This window comes from Anomaloglossus baeobatrachus, chromosome 8 (genome assembly GCF_048569485.1).
Source record: "Anomaloglossus baeobatrachus isolate aAnoBae1 chromosome 8, aAnoBae1.hap1, whole genome shotgun sequence".
In the NCBI taxonomy this organism is placed as follows: domain Eukaryota; kingdom Metazoa; phylum Chordata; class Amphibia; order Anura; family Aromobatidae; genus Anomaloglossus; species Anomaloglossus baeobatrachus.
In genome coordinates this window covers 13,995,676-14,010,528 of record NC_134360.1, presented here as the reverse complement: position 1 = coordinate 14,010,528, position 14,853 = coordinate 13,995,676, and the positions used below count along the sequence as shown (strand labels likewise).

The 14,853-nt window shown below is 45.5% G+C and overlaps 1 protein-coding gene across 8 annotated transcripts in view; it reads left to right on the top strand.

The window, feature by feature from the left end:
* The window catches only part of ERC2 (ELKS/RAB6-interacting/CAST family member 2), a 1,225,588-nt gene that overhangs the window by 421,022 nt on the left and 789,713 nt on the right, over nucleotides 1-14,853 (top strand). For all 8 annotated transcript variants that reach the window (XM_075321314.1, XM_075321312.1, XM_075321310.1 and 5 more), the window contains 3 exons: nucleotides 429-566; nucleotides 2,540-2,680; nucleotides 5,874-6,014. In XM_075321314.1, the coding sequence (XP_075177429.1) occupies nucleotides 429-566; nucleotides 2,540-2,680; nucleotides 5,874-6,014 (420 nt within the window). The remainder of the gene's footprint in view (nucleotides 1-428; nucleotides 567-2,539; nucleotides 2,681-5,873; nucleotides 6,015-14,853) is intronic.

The following is a 14,853-nucleotide window of genomic DNA, read 5'->3' as shown; positions in this document are numbered from 1 at the left end:
GAGACAAGAAATACTTCTGAAATGGGTAAAATGCAAAACTAACAAAAAATAGCAGCAGCTAGACAGACCCCACTATAGTCTATGTGTTTCTCCTGGTGATTGATGTTTGATGTTTTTGAATCTATTATTGAACAGATCCATCCCCTCCACATCATAAAAGAGAAACAAAAACATAAAGAATCAAAAACACAAGTGTGAACGTACCTTTGGTGCCTGACCTCCAACTTGTCGACTGTTTCCACTGACTAAATGCAGAATTTGGAATCCATCTGTGTAATTAAAGATCAGCACAAAACAGAAATATTTATAAAATCAGGAAACTTATTTTGTAATTTTTTTTGCAAAAAAATAAGTCCCCTGACACTTAAAAAATTGATTCCCTGGATTAGTTTTTTTTATTTCTATAGTATTATTGTTTTGTGTTATAGATTGAAAATCTACAAGAACAACTCCGAGACAAAGACAAGCAACTTGGAAACTTGAAGGATCGAGTGAAATCGCTGCAGACAGATTCCAGTAACACGGACACTGCACTGGCAACTTTGGAAGAAGCCCTCTCTGAAAAGGTAATTGGGTTCTTACATTTGGGTTGTTGGTCGATCGTAGACAGAAGTACAAGAATTAAGGAGCCACATTTTTGTCTCCAGTAGTGAGAATATCCCTTTAATAATGCTGACCCAACTCCGATCCTCTTCATTTCTAAACAACTACATTGGGGACGTCGGGGAAGGGGCTGCTCTGTTATTGGGTTTTAGGTCGTTTTGTAATTTTGCAGCGGACAGACGCCTTTTCTACCAGTGGTTAAATCATTGAACTAATGTAATGGATACATTTGCAAATATCTTTTACATATAAACATTTTTGCAATTTATTTCCTATTAAAATGTATCTTATGTTGCCTACATCTTTGATTTTTTTTTTCCATTAATTTCTGCTCATTGCCACAAGGATAATCATAAAGCGCTTACAAGCTGTTCCCCAATGAGCTTGAAAGAGCTGCTCTAAATCTGGCCTGGATCAATGGCACATATTGTTAACTCCTGATTGTAGCCACCTTCTGCCATACTGTGCTAATGGGCTCATATGGCAGCATCAGGGGTGCCGATTTAGGGCCAGCTGGAAGATGTTTGCCTGAATTGCCAGTCAATCAGGAGCGCCCTCTCCACAGCAATCAGAAAGTCCACAGGCCGGGGGACATGTGCACCTGAAGAAGATTGGATTATCCATTTAAATGTTAAAGTGTGCTACTTATTTCACCATCTTCCCAGCAAACATTGCTCCTTCTAATGGCTTACCGGTCCTGAACTGATAGCCTGCTGTTCTGTTATGTTTGATAGACAGGAGCACATGAGCAGAAAAACAAAGACTGGCCTCACTTATTGTAGAGGCAAAGTCATTTCCCCACTTTCCTGTACAGAGTAATAGTTCTGCCCCTACTTTTTGTCCAGAGAAAATCTTATCTTCACTTCCTGTAGAGAAAAAAAAGTCCCGCCTCCACTTCCTCTAGAAAAGTCCCGCCTCCACTTCCTCTAGAAAAGTCCCGCCTCCACTTCCTCTAGAAAAGTCCCGCCTCCACTTCCTCTAGAAATGTCCCGCCTCCACTTCCTCTAGAAAAGTCCCGCCTCCACTTCCTCTAGAAAAGTCCCGCCTCCACTTCCTCTAGAAAAGTCCTGCCTCCACTTCCTCTAGAAAAGTCCCGCCTCCACTTCCTCTAGAAAAGTCCCGCCTCCACTTCCTCTAGAAAAGTCCCACCTCCACTTCCTCTAGAAAAGTCCCGCCTCCACTTTTTGTAGAGAACGAAAGTCCCGCCTCCACTTTTTGTAGAGAACGAAAGTCCCGCCTCCACTTTTTGTAGAGAACGAAAGTACCATGCTTCTTTGCATGAGACTGAATATACAGACTGATTTAGTCATTTAAAGGGACTTTTCAGAACCAGTCTTTTTTATTCAAGAAACAGTGCCACCTCTGTCCTGGAATTGCAGCTTACCCCTATACAAGTGTATGAAGCTGAGTCATATAGGATCAGACAATGCATTTGTCACCCTTTCTTGGAAAAAAAAGCAGATTTGTGCTGCTCCTCATTGAGATGAGGGCGAGATTGTGTCTTCATCAGACCAGAATAATAGTAAACTAGTCTAAAATAGCATCAGCATCATTTATTTTTTCTGTGCCTGTATGAAACTTGCTGGAAAGTGTTGCTCATTATCCATTTATTGTGACTGATCTGCCACATCTGTATGTCAGTCATTTAATGCTTTTGTGCCATTAGATGTTCACTGCCTGCAATGTGCTTTGACATACATTTTACAGCTGTGGACATCACCTTCCTTACATCTAACGTAGAGAATCAGAAATTAATATTAAATTCAGTTTTGTTCCTGCCGCACTCTCTAGCAAGGTTACAGTGTAACAAATGTGTAACTCCGACTCCTAGGACTCTCACACTGCCCCTAATGTTAGACAGTTCTACCTAGATGCTCAGAAGTGATTATCTGGTAATAATCTATTTCCCTTTTTTTTTGATTATTAAATCCTTTAGGAGAGAATTATTGAACGTTTAAAAGAACAAAGGGAGCGAGATGACAGAGAAAGACTAGAAGAGATCGAAAACTACAAGAAGGAGAACAAAGATCTAAAAGAAAAAGTCAACAGTTTGCAGGCGGAGCTGACGGAAAAAGAGGTGGGTTGCATAAAGGGGGCTTTACACGCAACGACATCACTAGCGAGATGTCGTTGGGGTCATGGAATTCATGAAGCACATCCGGCCTCGTTAGTGACGTCGTTGCATGTGAAACGTACGAGCGACCGCTAACGATCAAAAATACTCAGCTAATCGTTGATCATTGACACTTCCTTCTAATCCCAAATATCGTTGCTGTTGCAGGACACAGGTTGTTCGTCGTTCCTGCGGCAGCACACATCGCTACGTGTGACACCCCAGGAACGACGAACAACACCGTACCTGTGTCCTCCAGCAACAAGGTGGGCGTGACTTTCTTTCGGCTGCTCTCTGCCCCTCCGCTTCTATTGGACGGCTGCCGTGTGACGTCGCTGTGACGCCGCACGAACCGCCCACTTAGAAAGAAGGCGGTTCGCCAGCCACAGCGACGTCGCTAGGCAGGTAAGTATGTGTGATAGGGCCTAACAATATTGTGCGCCGCGGGCAGTGATTTGCCCGTGATGCACGACCGACGGGGCGGTTGCTTTCACCAGCGACATCGCTATCGATGTCGCTGCGTGTAAAGCAGCCTTAAGGCCTGCTGGAGGTTATTGATGAAATATTGTGAGGAGCACCTGGTTGTGGCCGGATTATGGTAAAATGATGTTCTTTCCACTTCCGAATTATGGCCCCAACACTGCTCACTCAAACCTTCAGTAGCTTAGAAATTCTTCTGTAACCAATGCCATCATTATGATGTTTTGAAACAATAAGGTTGTGAAGGTCTTGAGGCAGCTCACTGGTTTTACCTATCATGAGATGTTTCTTGTGTAGCACATTGGTAATGAGACCCCAAAGTAAAATCAGCCTGAAATTTTCAGTCAAATTTCATTGCAGATATTAATTTTGCCCTTGATCATTGGCTGATTGTTTACCAGACACAACTCAACCACCAGGGGAAGCGCTGAGCTGTAATACCAATCACAACCACTATGAGGAGCGCTGAGGTGTAATATCAGGCACAACCACTATGAGGAGCGCTGAGCTGTAATACCAGACACAACCACTATGAGGAGTGCTGAGTTGTAATACCAGACACAACCACTATGAGGAGCGCTGAGTTGTAATACCAGACACAACCACTATGAGGAGTGCAGAGCTGTAACACCAGACACAACCACTATGAGGAGTGCTGAGTTGTAATACCAGACACAACCACTATGAGGAGCGCTGAGCTGTAATACCAGGCACAACCACTATGAGGAGCGCTGAGCTGTAATACCAGACACAACCACTATGAGGAGTGCTGAGTTGTAATACCAGAAACAACCACTATGAGGAGTGCAGAGCTGTAACACCAGACACAACCACTATGAGGAGTGCTGAGTTGTAATACCAGGCACAACCACTATGAGGAGCGCTGAGCTGTAATACCAGACACAACCACTATGAGGAGCGCTGAGCTGTAATACCAGGCACAGCCACTATGAGGAGCGCTGAGCTGTAATACCAGGCACAACCACTATGAGGAGCGCTGAGCTGTAATACCAGACACAACCACTATGAGGAGTGCTGAGTTGTAATACCAGAAACAACCACTATGAGGAGTGCAGAGCTGTAACACCAGACACAACCACTATGAGGAGTGCTGAGTTGTAATACCAGGCACAACCACTATGAGGAGCACTGAGCTGTAATACCAGGCACAACCACTATGAGGAGCGCTGAGCTGTAATACCAGGCACAGCCACTATGAGGAGCGCTGAGCTGTAATACCAGGCACAACCACTATGAGGAGCGCTGAGCTGTAATACCAGGCACAACCACTATGAGGAGCGCTGAGCTGTAATACCAGGCACAACCACTATGAGGAGCGCTGAGCTGTAATACCAGGCACAGCCACTATGAGGAGCGCTGAGCTGTAATACCAGGCACAACCACTATGAGGAGCGCTGAGCTGTAATACCAGGCACAACCACTATGAGGAGCGCTGAGCTGTAATACCAGACACAACCACTATGAGGAGCGCTGAGCTGTAATACCAGGCACAACCACTATGAGGAGCGCTGAGCTGTAATACCAGGCACAACCACTATGAGGAGCGCTGAGCTGTAATACCAGGCACAGCCACTATGAGGAGCGCTGAGCTGTAATACCAGGCACAACCACTATGAGGAGCGCTGAGCTGTAATACCAGACACAACCACTATGAGGAGCGCTGAGCTGTAATACCAGGCACAACCACTATGAGGAGCGCTGAGCTGTAATACCAGACACAACCACTATGAGGAGTGCTGAGCTGTAATACCAGACACAACCACTATGAGGAGCGCTGAGCTGTAATAGCAGGCACAGCCACTATGAGGAGCGCTGAGCTGTAATACCAGGCACAACCACTATGAGGAGCGCTGAGCTGTAATACCAGACACAACCACTATGAGGAGCGCTGAGCTGTAATACCAGGCACAGCCACTATGAGGAGCGCTGAGCTGTAATACCAGGCACAACCACTATGAGGAGCGCTGAGCTGTAATACCAGGCACAACCACTATGAGGAGTGCTGAGCTGTAATACCAGACACAACCACTATGAGGAGCGCTGAGCTGTAATAGCAGGCACAGCCACTATGAGGAGTGCTCAGCTGTAATACCAGGCACAACCACTATGAGGAGCGCTGAGCTGTAATACCAGGCACAACCACTATGAGGAGCGCTGAGCTGTAATACCAGGCACAACCACTATGAGGAGCGCTGAGCTGTAATACCAGACACAACCACTATGAGGAGCGCTGAGCTGTAATACCAGACACAACCACTATGAGGAGCGCTGAGCTGTAATACCAGACACAACCACTATGAGGAGCGCTGAGCTGTAATACCAGACACAACCACTATGAGGAGCGCTGAGCTGTAATACCAGACACAACCACTATGAGGAGTGCTGAGCTGTAATACCAGGCACAACCACTATGAGGAGTGCTGAGCTGTAATACCAGGCACAACCACTATGAGGAGCGCTGAGCTGTAATACCAGGCACAACCACTATGAGGAGCGCTGAGCTGTAACACCAGACACAACCACTATGAGGAGCGCTGAGCTGTAACACCAGACACAACCACTATGAGGAGTGCTCAGCTGTAATACCAGACACAACCACTAGTATTTTAGCACAAGGGACCATTTTATATGAAGCAATTGTTCTTTTTCTTTACAGACCAGCCTGATTGATATGAAGGAGCACGCATCCACACTGGCTTCATCAGGAATAAAGCGAGACTCCAAGCTGAAGAGTCTGGAGATGGCCATCGAGCAGAAGAAGGAGGAATGTAGTAAGTTGGAGGCGCAGTTGAAAAAGGTACGTGGAGCATCATTGTCTGCAGCCGGGGTGCGGTGCGGGCGGTTTGGGAATTCTCGGATAGTTCAATCAGGAGCTCGGCAAAGCTGCAGCTGCATCAAAGCTTTCTTTGAACTCGGGGAAACAACAGTCGCGTCAGCGGTGATCGGAGCTTGGGAAAAGTAAAACAATAGTCACAGAAGTCGCCCCCAGACCTCGGCGCGGTCACTGGGCCGGAGCGGGCGCGACACGTCTCTGAACCCAAACAGATTGTACTTACAAATCATTATTTGTGCCAGTTTTGTTATCGAATTGCCAAACTGAACGTTTAGATAAAAGTCACTTAAAACGCTGATTTAAGTTTTATTTCACCATTCAATAGTTCACAAGAGAATGAGCAACTTTGTAACATCCTACTGAAGAAATCAGCTTCTTTCTGCTCCTGGATGGATCTTTCAGGTCATGGGTAAAATCTGTAATCAGCGGAGTTAGTCTTCATCGTTACAGAGATAGGAGATGACAGTTGGTGCTTTTAACATTCTATGGAGATGGGAGGAGCTAGAGGCCGACAGACCTCCTGCTGAAATGACGGTAAGGCTATGTGCACACATTGCAGATTTAGTTGCAGACAATCTGCATGAAAAATCCTGCAGCAAAAACGTGTTTTTGCCATGATTTGCGGCGTTTTTGTTGCCATTTGCTGCCTTTTTGTTGCCATTTGCTGCATTTTTGTTGCAATTTGCTGCATTTTTGTTACAATTTGCAGCATTTTTCTTGCCATTTGCTGCCTTTTTCTTGCAGTTTGCTGCCTTTTTCTTGCCATTTGCGGCATTTTTGTTGCCATTTGCTATTGCCATTTGCTACATTTTTCTTGCCATTTGCTACATTTTTGTTGCCATTTGCTATTGCCATTTGCTACATTTTTCTTGCCATTTGCTACATTTTTGCAGAGATTTGCCACTTTTTTAATGCATTTTTTTTTCATTTCTATTAACGGTGAAAACACAGGAAAAAAAATGCAGACGCAATTGACATTCTGCAAATTACTTTCTGCAACAAAATCTGCGAGCAAAAAAATCCTTAACATGTGCACAACACTTCAGAATTCTCATAGACTTTGCTTTCATAAGGATTTCCTTGCAGATTTGTGAAAATCTGCAGGAAGAAACGCTGCAAAAACGCACTGTGTGTACACAGCCTTACAGATCTCCATAGAATTTTATAAGCACCAACTGTCATCTCCTCTCATTAATGGGAAACTTTCTATTCACTGATGACGTTTTACCCATTAAAGACCGTCCAGAAGGAGAAATAATGGAATTTCTATAATAAAACATTTCTTATTTTTAGGTGTACTAATGATGTATGGAATAAAAAAGATGACAATTTGTTGATTGCTGAATAGTTTGTGTAGAGCAGACGATGCCGCTCCATCGTGTGAACAGGAGCCGTCGTATCGTACTGTCTGTTGCATTTCAGGAATATCTGCGTTGCGCTGCACAATAAATGACACCATTTCCAAAATGATGAATATGTTTCTATTTCGGGGGTTAATCCGTTTTCTCTCTTGATAATGTGTCCGAGTTTAGGTCCAGATACCCAGCGCTTTCCAGCACTATATACTTCTATACACTCCAGGTGCAGCCAGATGACACTTTGTGGCAAAGGGATTTACAGAAGTTTCAGTTGATAGTCTATCCTTAAAGGGGTTGTCCACTGCTTTTATATTGATGGTGCATCCTCAGGATAGGTCATCAATGTCTGATCAGCCGGAATCTGACTCCCCGCACCCTCGCCGATCAGCTGATATCGGTGCCGGTAGCAGGCAGCCGGAAATGCTCAGTACCGGAGCTGCTCAGTCTTCTGATAGCGGCTGCGGCCAGGTACTGCACATCTGCCTCCCATTCAGATCAATAGGGATGTGCAGTACCTGACCTCACTCCACTGATTGGCAGCTTTCTGTGTTCATTGTGCATAGGCAGAAAACTGCTAATGACTGGGGGGGCGTGGTTGGACTAGAAGGCACAAAACACTTAGTCCTCTATTGATAAACTCCTGTTGATTAAATGCCTATTTTATTAAAAAAGCAAAACAAAGGTTAGAAAGTGACATATCACTGGAATCAGGGTGTCTGCCCCTACATTGTCCTGTTCACCTATTACATAGCAAAAAACTGCTGGCAGATTCTCTTTAATACAATTAATTGGAAAAACTTAAAAATAGAGATAACCTAGTCATATATTTAAGTGACTTCCCCGCAAAAAAAACATTTTATCAACTTTAGGATCGGTGATGTATTTATATCCGGTGGTCGGAATACTGGGTCCTTCACCAATCACAAGAACGGAGGGTGTGAAGCCCTGTGTTGGAATAGAGGGAAAGTGCATGTGTGACAACTAGTGATGAGCGGGCACTACTGTGCTCAGTACTGGTAACTAGTGATGAGCGGGCACTACCATGCTCAGGTGCTCAGTACTGGTAACTAGTGATGAGCGGGCACAACCATGCCCGGGTGCTCAGTACTGGTAACTAGTGATGAGCGGGCACTACCATGCTCAGGTGCTCAGTACTGGTAACTAGTGATGAGCGGGCACTACCATGCTCGGGTGCTCAGTACTGGTAACTAGTGATGAGCGAGCACTACCATACTCAGGTGCTCTGTACTCGTAACTAGTGATGAGCGGGCACTACCATGCTCAGGTGCTCTGTACTCGTAACTAGTGATGAGCGGGCACTACCATGCTCGGGTGCTCTGTACTCGTAACTAGTGATGAGCGGGCACTACCATGCTCGGGTGCTCTGTACTCGTAACTAGTGATGAGCGGGCACTACCATGCTCAGGTGCTCTGTACTCGTAACTAGTGATGAGCGGGCACTACCATGCTCAGGTGCTCTGTACTCGTAACTAGTGATGAGCAGGCACTACCATGCTCGGGTGCTCTGTACTCGTAACTAGTGATGAGCGGGCACTACCATGCTCGGGTGCTCTGTACTCGTAACTAGTGATGAGCGGGCACTACCATGCTCAGGTGCTCTGTACTCGTAACTAGTGATGAGCGGGCACTACCATGCTCGGGTGTTCAGTACTCGTAACTAGTGATCAGCGGGCACTACCATGCTCGGGTGTTCAGTACTGGTAACTAGTGATGAGCGGGCACTACCATGCTCAGGTGCTCTGTACTGATAACTAGTGATGAGCAGGCACTACCATGCTCGGATGCTCAGTACTCGTAACTAGTGATGAGCGGGCACTACCATGCTCAGGTGCTCAGTACTGGTAACTAGTGATGAGCGGGCACTACCATGCTCAGGTGCTCAGTACTGGTAACTAGTGATGACCGGGCACTACCATGCTCGGGTGCTCAGTACTGGTAACTAGTGATGAGCGGGCACTACTATGCTCGGGTTCCCATAGAAATGAAATCTTCACACTGGGTCCATCATCCCTTCTCCCATTATGTCTGTCGGACCCTCAGTGATAACTTATTTATCACTATTACTATTGATAGGTGATTAATGGTTTTGTAGGATAACCCCTGTAAAGTTGGGGTTTCCCTCCTAGTAGGGGGCACTGCAATGCCTGAAAACTCTGCACATGTAGCATTAAGAAGTGTTTTCTTTCTCTCCTAATGGGAATTATCGAGGTTGAGCTTAGTAAATGTCTATTAGATCGCCTCATTTCTAGTAATGACGTTCATTAATTTCCTGGCTGTTTGCTTAGTCTCCAGCTCTTCACTCCAGGAACATATGGGGCAAACAGAGCGTGGACGCAGCAGCATCATTAATGTCCCAGCACATGTGGGGTCAGTACAACGCAGAGTTCAATGTGAACACTTCCCCTACAGAACAGACCATTATCCTCCCGATTGATAAATTGCCCTAAACCCCAACAGCGGAAAGGGGAGAAAACTCCACAAGAGTTAACTCTTCAAAGTCAAATTTAAAGAGTTAACTAAAAAATAGGATGATATCGCTTTTTTTTTTTTTAATGTCATCACTGAACTATATACAATTATAATTATATGTAATTAATATAATCAGTTAATACTGAGCAGAATTAAGTATGCTGATATCACCCTATATACAGGATAAGGCCACATAGAGCCTCCTATATACAGTATGAGCCCCGACATAGCCTCCTATATACAGTGTGAGCCCCCACATAGCCTCCTAGATACAGTGTGAGCCCCCACATAACCTCCTAGATACAGTGTGAACCCCCACATAGCCTCCTAGATACAGTGTGAGCCCCCACATAGCCTCCTAGATACAGTGTGAGCCCCCACATAACCTCCTAGATACAGTGTGAACCCCCACATAGCCTCCTAGATACAGTGTGAGCCCCCACATAGCCTCCTAGATACAGTGTGAACCCCCACATAGCCTCCTAGATACAGTGTTAGCCCCCACATAGCCTCCTATATACAGTGTGAGCCCCCACATAGCCTCCTATATACAGTGTGAGCCCCCACATAGCCTCCTATATACAGTGTTAGCCCCCACATAGCCTCCTAGATACAGTGTGAACCCCCACATAGCCTCCTAGATACAGTGTTAGCCCCCACATAGCCTCCTATATACAGTGTGAGCCCCCACATAGCCTCCTAGATACAGTGTGAGCCCCCACATAGCCTCCTAGATACAGTGTGAGCCCCCACATAGCCTCCTAGATACAGTGTGAGCCCCCACATAGCCTCCTAGATACAGTGTGAGCCCCCACATAGCCTCCCAGATAGTGTGAGCCCCCACACAGCCTCCTATACAGTATATATATATATATATATATATATATATATATATATATATATATATAGCCCCTCTATGTAGAATATGAACCCCCACATAGCCACTTTATACAGTATGAGCCCCCACGTAAGAGCCCGCACATAGCTTCCTATATACAGTGGGAGCCCACACAGCCTTCTATATACAGTTTGAGCCCTTTTATAGCCCCATCTATAGAGTATGAACCCCCACATAGCCCCTATATACAGTATGAGCCCCCTATACACAGTGTGAGCCCCCATATAGCCTCCCTATATACACTATGAACTCACACATATCCCCTATATACAGTATGAGCCTCCCTATACACAGTATGAGCCCCCACACAGCTGCTATATACAGTATGAGCCCTCACATAGCCTCGCATATATGGTTTGAGCCCCCATATAGCCTCTATATACAGTATGAGCCTCCACCTATCCCATCTATGTACAGTATGAGTCCACATATAGCCCCTCTATATAGTGTGCCCCCACAGTCCTCTATATACAGCATGAGCCCCCACACAGCCTCTATATAAAGTATGAGCCCATCATATGGCCTCCTATATACAGTATGAGTCCCCATAAAACTCCTCTACATTCAGTATGAGCCTCCAGATAGCCTCCTATATACATGCAAACATCCCATACACATATGAAAACAAAAAACAAAACAACATGCTCACATCGCTCCCATTCCCCCGGTGCTTTGCTCCGGTCTCCGGTGCACTGACGCTCTGTACAGTAGACTCTAATTGGTGGAAGAAGACCCCATCCTCCACCGATGTGTTCACCGCTCTCTGCTTCCTAAAGATGCAGATAATGGTGACATTGGGAAGCGGTCCATTGTGGGTGAGGGTATGGTGTAACCCGTGGGCCACTGTTTACAGCACTTTGGCTGTTTTGGGCCATGTGCCAGACAGGAGCAGCCAGATGGCCGGATCTGGCCTGCGGGCCGCACTTTGCCCAGCTCTGTCACAAGGGATGCTGTGAGCTGCTGATCAGCTGAATATATGGGCTATTTGGAAGCTCATACTGTACATAGGAGGCTATGTGAGGGCTCATACTGTATCTAGGAGGCTATGTGGCTATGTGGAAGCTCATACTGTATATAGGGGTTATTTGGGGCTTATGCTGTAAATAGGATGCTATATGAGGGCTCATACTGTATGTAGGTGGCTATGTGGGGGCTCATACTGTATATAGGGGTTATTTGGGGCTCATGCTGTGTAGCAGATGCTATATGAGGTTTCATACTGTATGTAGGTGGCTATGTGGGGGCTCATACTATATATAGGGGTTATTGGGGGCTCATGCTATATATAGGATGCTATATGAGGGCTCAAACTATGTATGTGGGGTATTGGGGGCTCATACCGTATATAGGAGCTTATACTGTATATAGAAGGTTATCTGAAGGCTCATACTGTATATAGAAGGCTGTGGGGGCTCATACTGTATAAAGGGGGTTATGTGAGGGATCATATTGTATATAGACTGAGGGCTCATACTGTATATAGGGGGCTATGTGAGGGCTCATACTGTATAATGGAGGTTATGTGAGGGCTCATACTGTATATAGACTGAGGGCTCATACTGTATAAAGGGGGTTATGTGAAGGCTCATACTGTATATAGACTGAGGGCTCATACTGTATATAGACTGAGGGCTCATACTGTATATAGACTGAGGGCTCATACTGTATATAGGGGCTATGTGAGGGCTCATACTGTATATAGCAGGCTATGTGAGGGCTCATACTGTATAAAGGGGGATGTGGGGGTTCATACTGTATAGGGGGCTATGTAAGGGCTTATACTGTAAAGGGTTATATGAGGGCTCATACTGTATAAAGGGGGTTATGTGAGGGCTCATACAGTATATAGCAGGCTATGTGAGGGCTCATACTGTATAAAGGGGGTTATGTGGGGGTTCATACTGTATAAAGGGGGTTATGTGGGGGTTCATACTGTATAAAGGGGGTTATGTGGGGGTTCATACTGTATATAGGAGGCTATGTGAGGTCTCATACTGTATCTAGGAGGCTATGTGAGGGCTCATACTGTATCTAGGAGGCTATGTGGCTATGTGGAAGCTCATACTGTATATAGGGGTTATTTGGGGCTTATGCTGTAAATAGGATGCTATATGAGGTTTCATACTGTATGTAGGTAGCTATGTGGGGGCTCATACTGTATATAGGGGTTATTGGGGGCTCATGCTATATATAGGATGCTATATGAGGGCTCAAACTATGTATGTGGGGTATTGGGGGCTCATACCGTATATAGGGGCTTATACTGTATATAGAAGGTTATCTGAAGGCTCATACTGTATATAGAAGGCTGTGGGGGCTCATACTGTATAAAGGGGGTTATGTGAGGGCTCATATTGTATATAGACTGAGGGCTCATACTGTATATAGGGGGCTATGTGAGGGCTCATACTGTATAAAGGGGGTTATGTGAGGGCTCATACTGTATAATGGGGGTTATGTGAGGGCTCATACTGTATATAGACTGAGGGCTCATACTGTATATAGACTGAGGGCTCATACTGTATAATGGGGGTTATGTGAGGGCTCATACTGTATATAGACTGAGGGCTCATACTGTATATAGACTGAGGGCTCATACTGTATAATGGGGGTTATGTGAGGGCTCATACTGTATATAGACTGAGGGCTCATACTGTATAATGGGGGTTATGTGAGGGCTCATACTGTATATAGACTGAGGGCTCATACTGTATATAGACTGAGGGCTCATACTGCATATAGACTGAGGGCTCATACTGTATAATGGGGGTTATGTGAGGGCTCATACTGTATATAGACTGAGGGCTCATACTGTATATAGACTGAGGGCTCATACTGTATATAGACTGAGGGCTCATACTGTATATAGACTGAGGGCTCATACTGTATATAGGAGGCTATGTGAGGGCTCATACTGTATAAAGGGGGTTGTGGGGGTTCATACTGTATATAGGGGGCTATGTAAGGGCTTATACTGTAAAGGGTTATATGAGGGCTCATACTGTATAAAGGGGGTTATGTGGGGGTTCATACTGTATAAAGGGGGTTATGTGAGGTCTCATACTGTATATAGCAGGCTATGTGAGGGCTCATACTGTATAAAGGGGGCTATGTGGGGGTTCATACTGTATATAGGAGGCTATGTGGGGGTTCATACTGTATATAGGAGGCTATGTGAGGGCTCATACTGTATAAAGGGGGTTATGTGAGGGCTCATACTGTATAAAGGGGGTTATGTGAGGGCTCATACTGTATATAGCAGGCTATGTGAGGGCTCATACTGTATAAAGGGGGCTATGTGAGGGTTCATACTGTATATAGGAGGCTATGTGGGGGTTCATACTGTATATAGGAGGCTATGTGAGGGCTCATACTGTATAAAGGGGGTTATGTGAGGGCTCATATTGTATATAGCAGGCTATGTGAGGGCTCATACTGTATAAAGGGGGTTATGTGGGGGTTCATACTGTATATAGGAGGCTATGTGAGGGCTCATACTGTATAGGGGGTTATGTGGGGGTTCATACTGTATATAGGGGGTTATGTGGGGGTTCATACTGTATATAGACTGAGGGCTTATACTGTATATAGGGGGTTATGTGGGGGTTCATACTGTATATAGACTGAGGGCTTATACTGTATATAGGGGGTTATGTGGGGGTTCATACTGTATATAGACTGTGAGGGCTCATACTGTATAAAGGGGGTTATGTGGAGGTTCATACTGTATTTAGGATGTGGATCTGATCCCCTCCGATTAATGAAAACACCGCTCTGAAGTGCTCCGCTCCTGCAGTAGATCCGCGCACAGAGCGGTATACCAGACCCTTTTCTATGTAAGTCTGATGCTCTGCGCTATGGATACAGGTTGGTGCCCAGTGCAGATCTTCTCATTTTGGAATTGGTGTCATGCTGAGCCCCGCAGCCCCGGCGCTGGGTACGATGTATCCGTTTTGCCCGGCTGTAATCTTCATTTTGAGGATTTGATCACAGATCATTTTAACAAGCCTTGCCTTCCTGCCGTATTTCCCCGCCCCCCCCCCCCCCGACTGCTCCT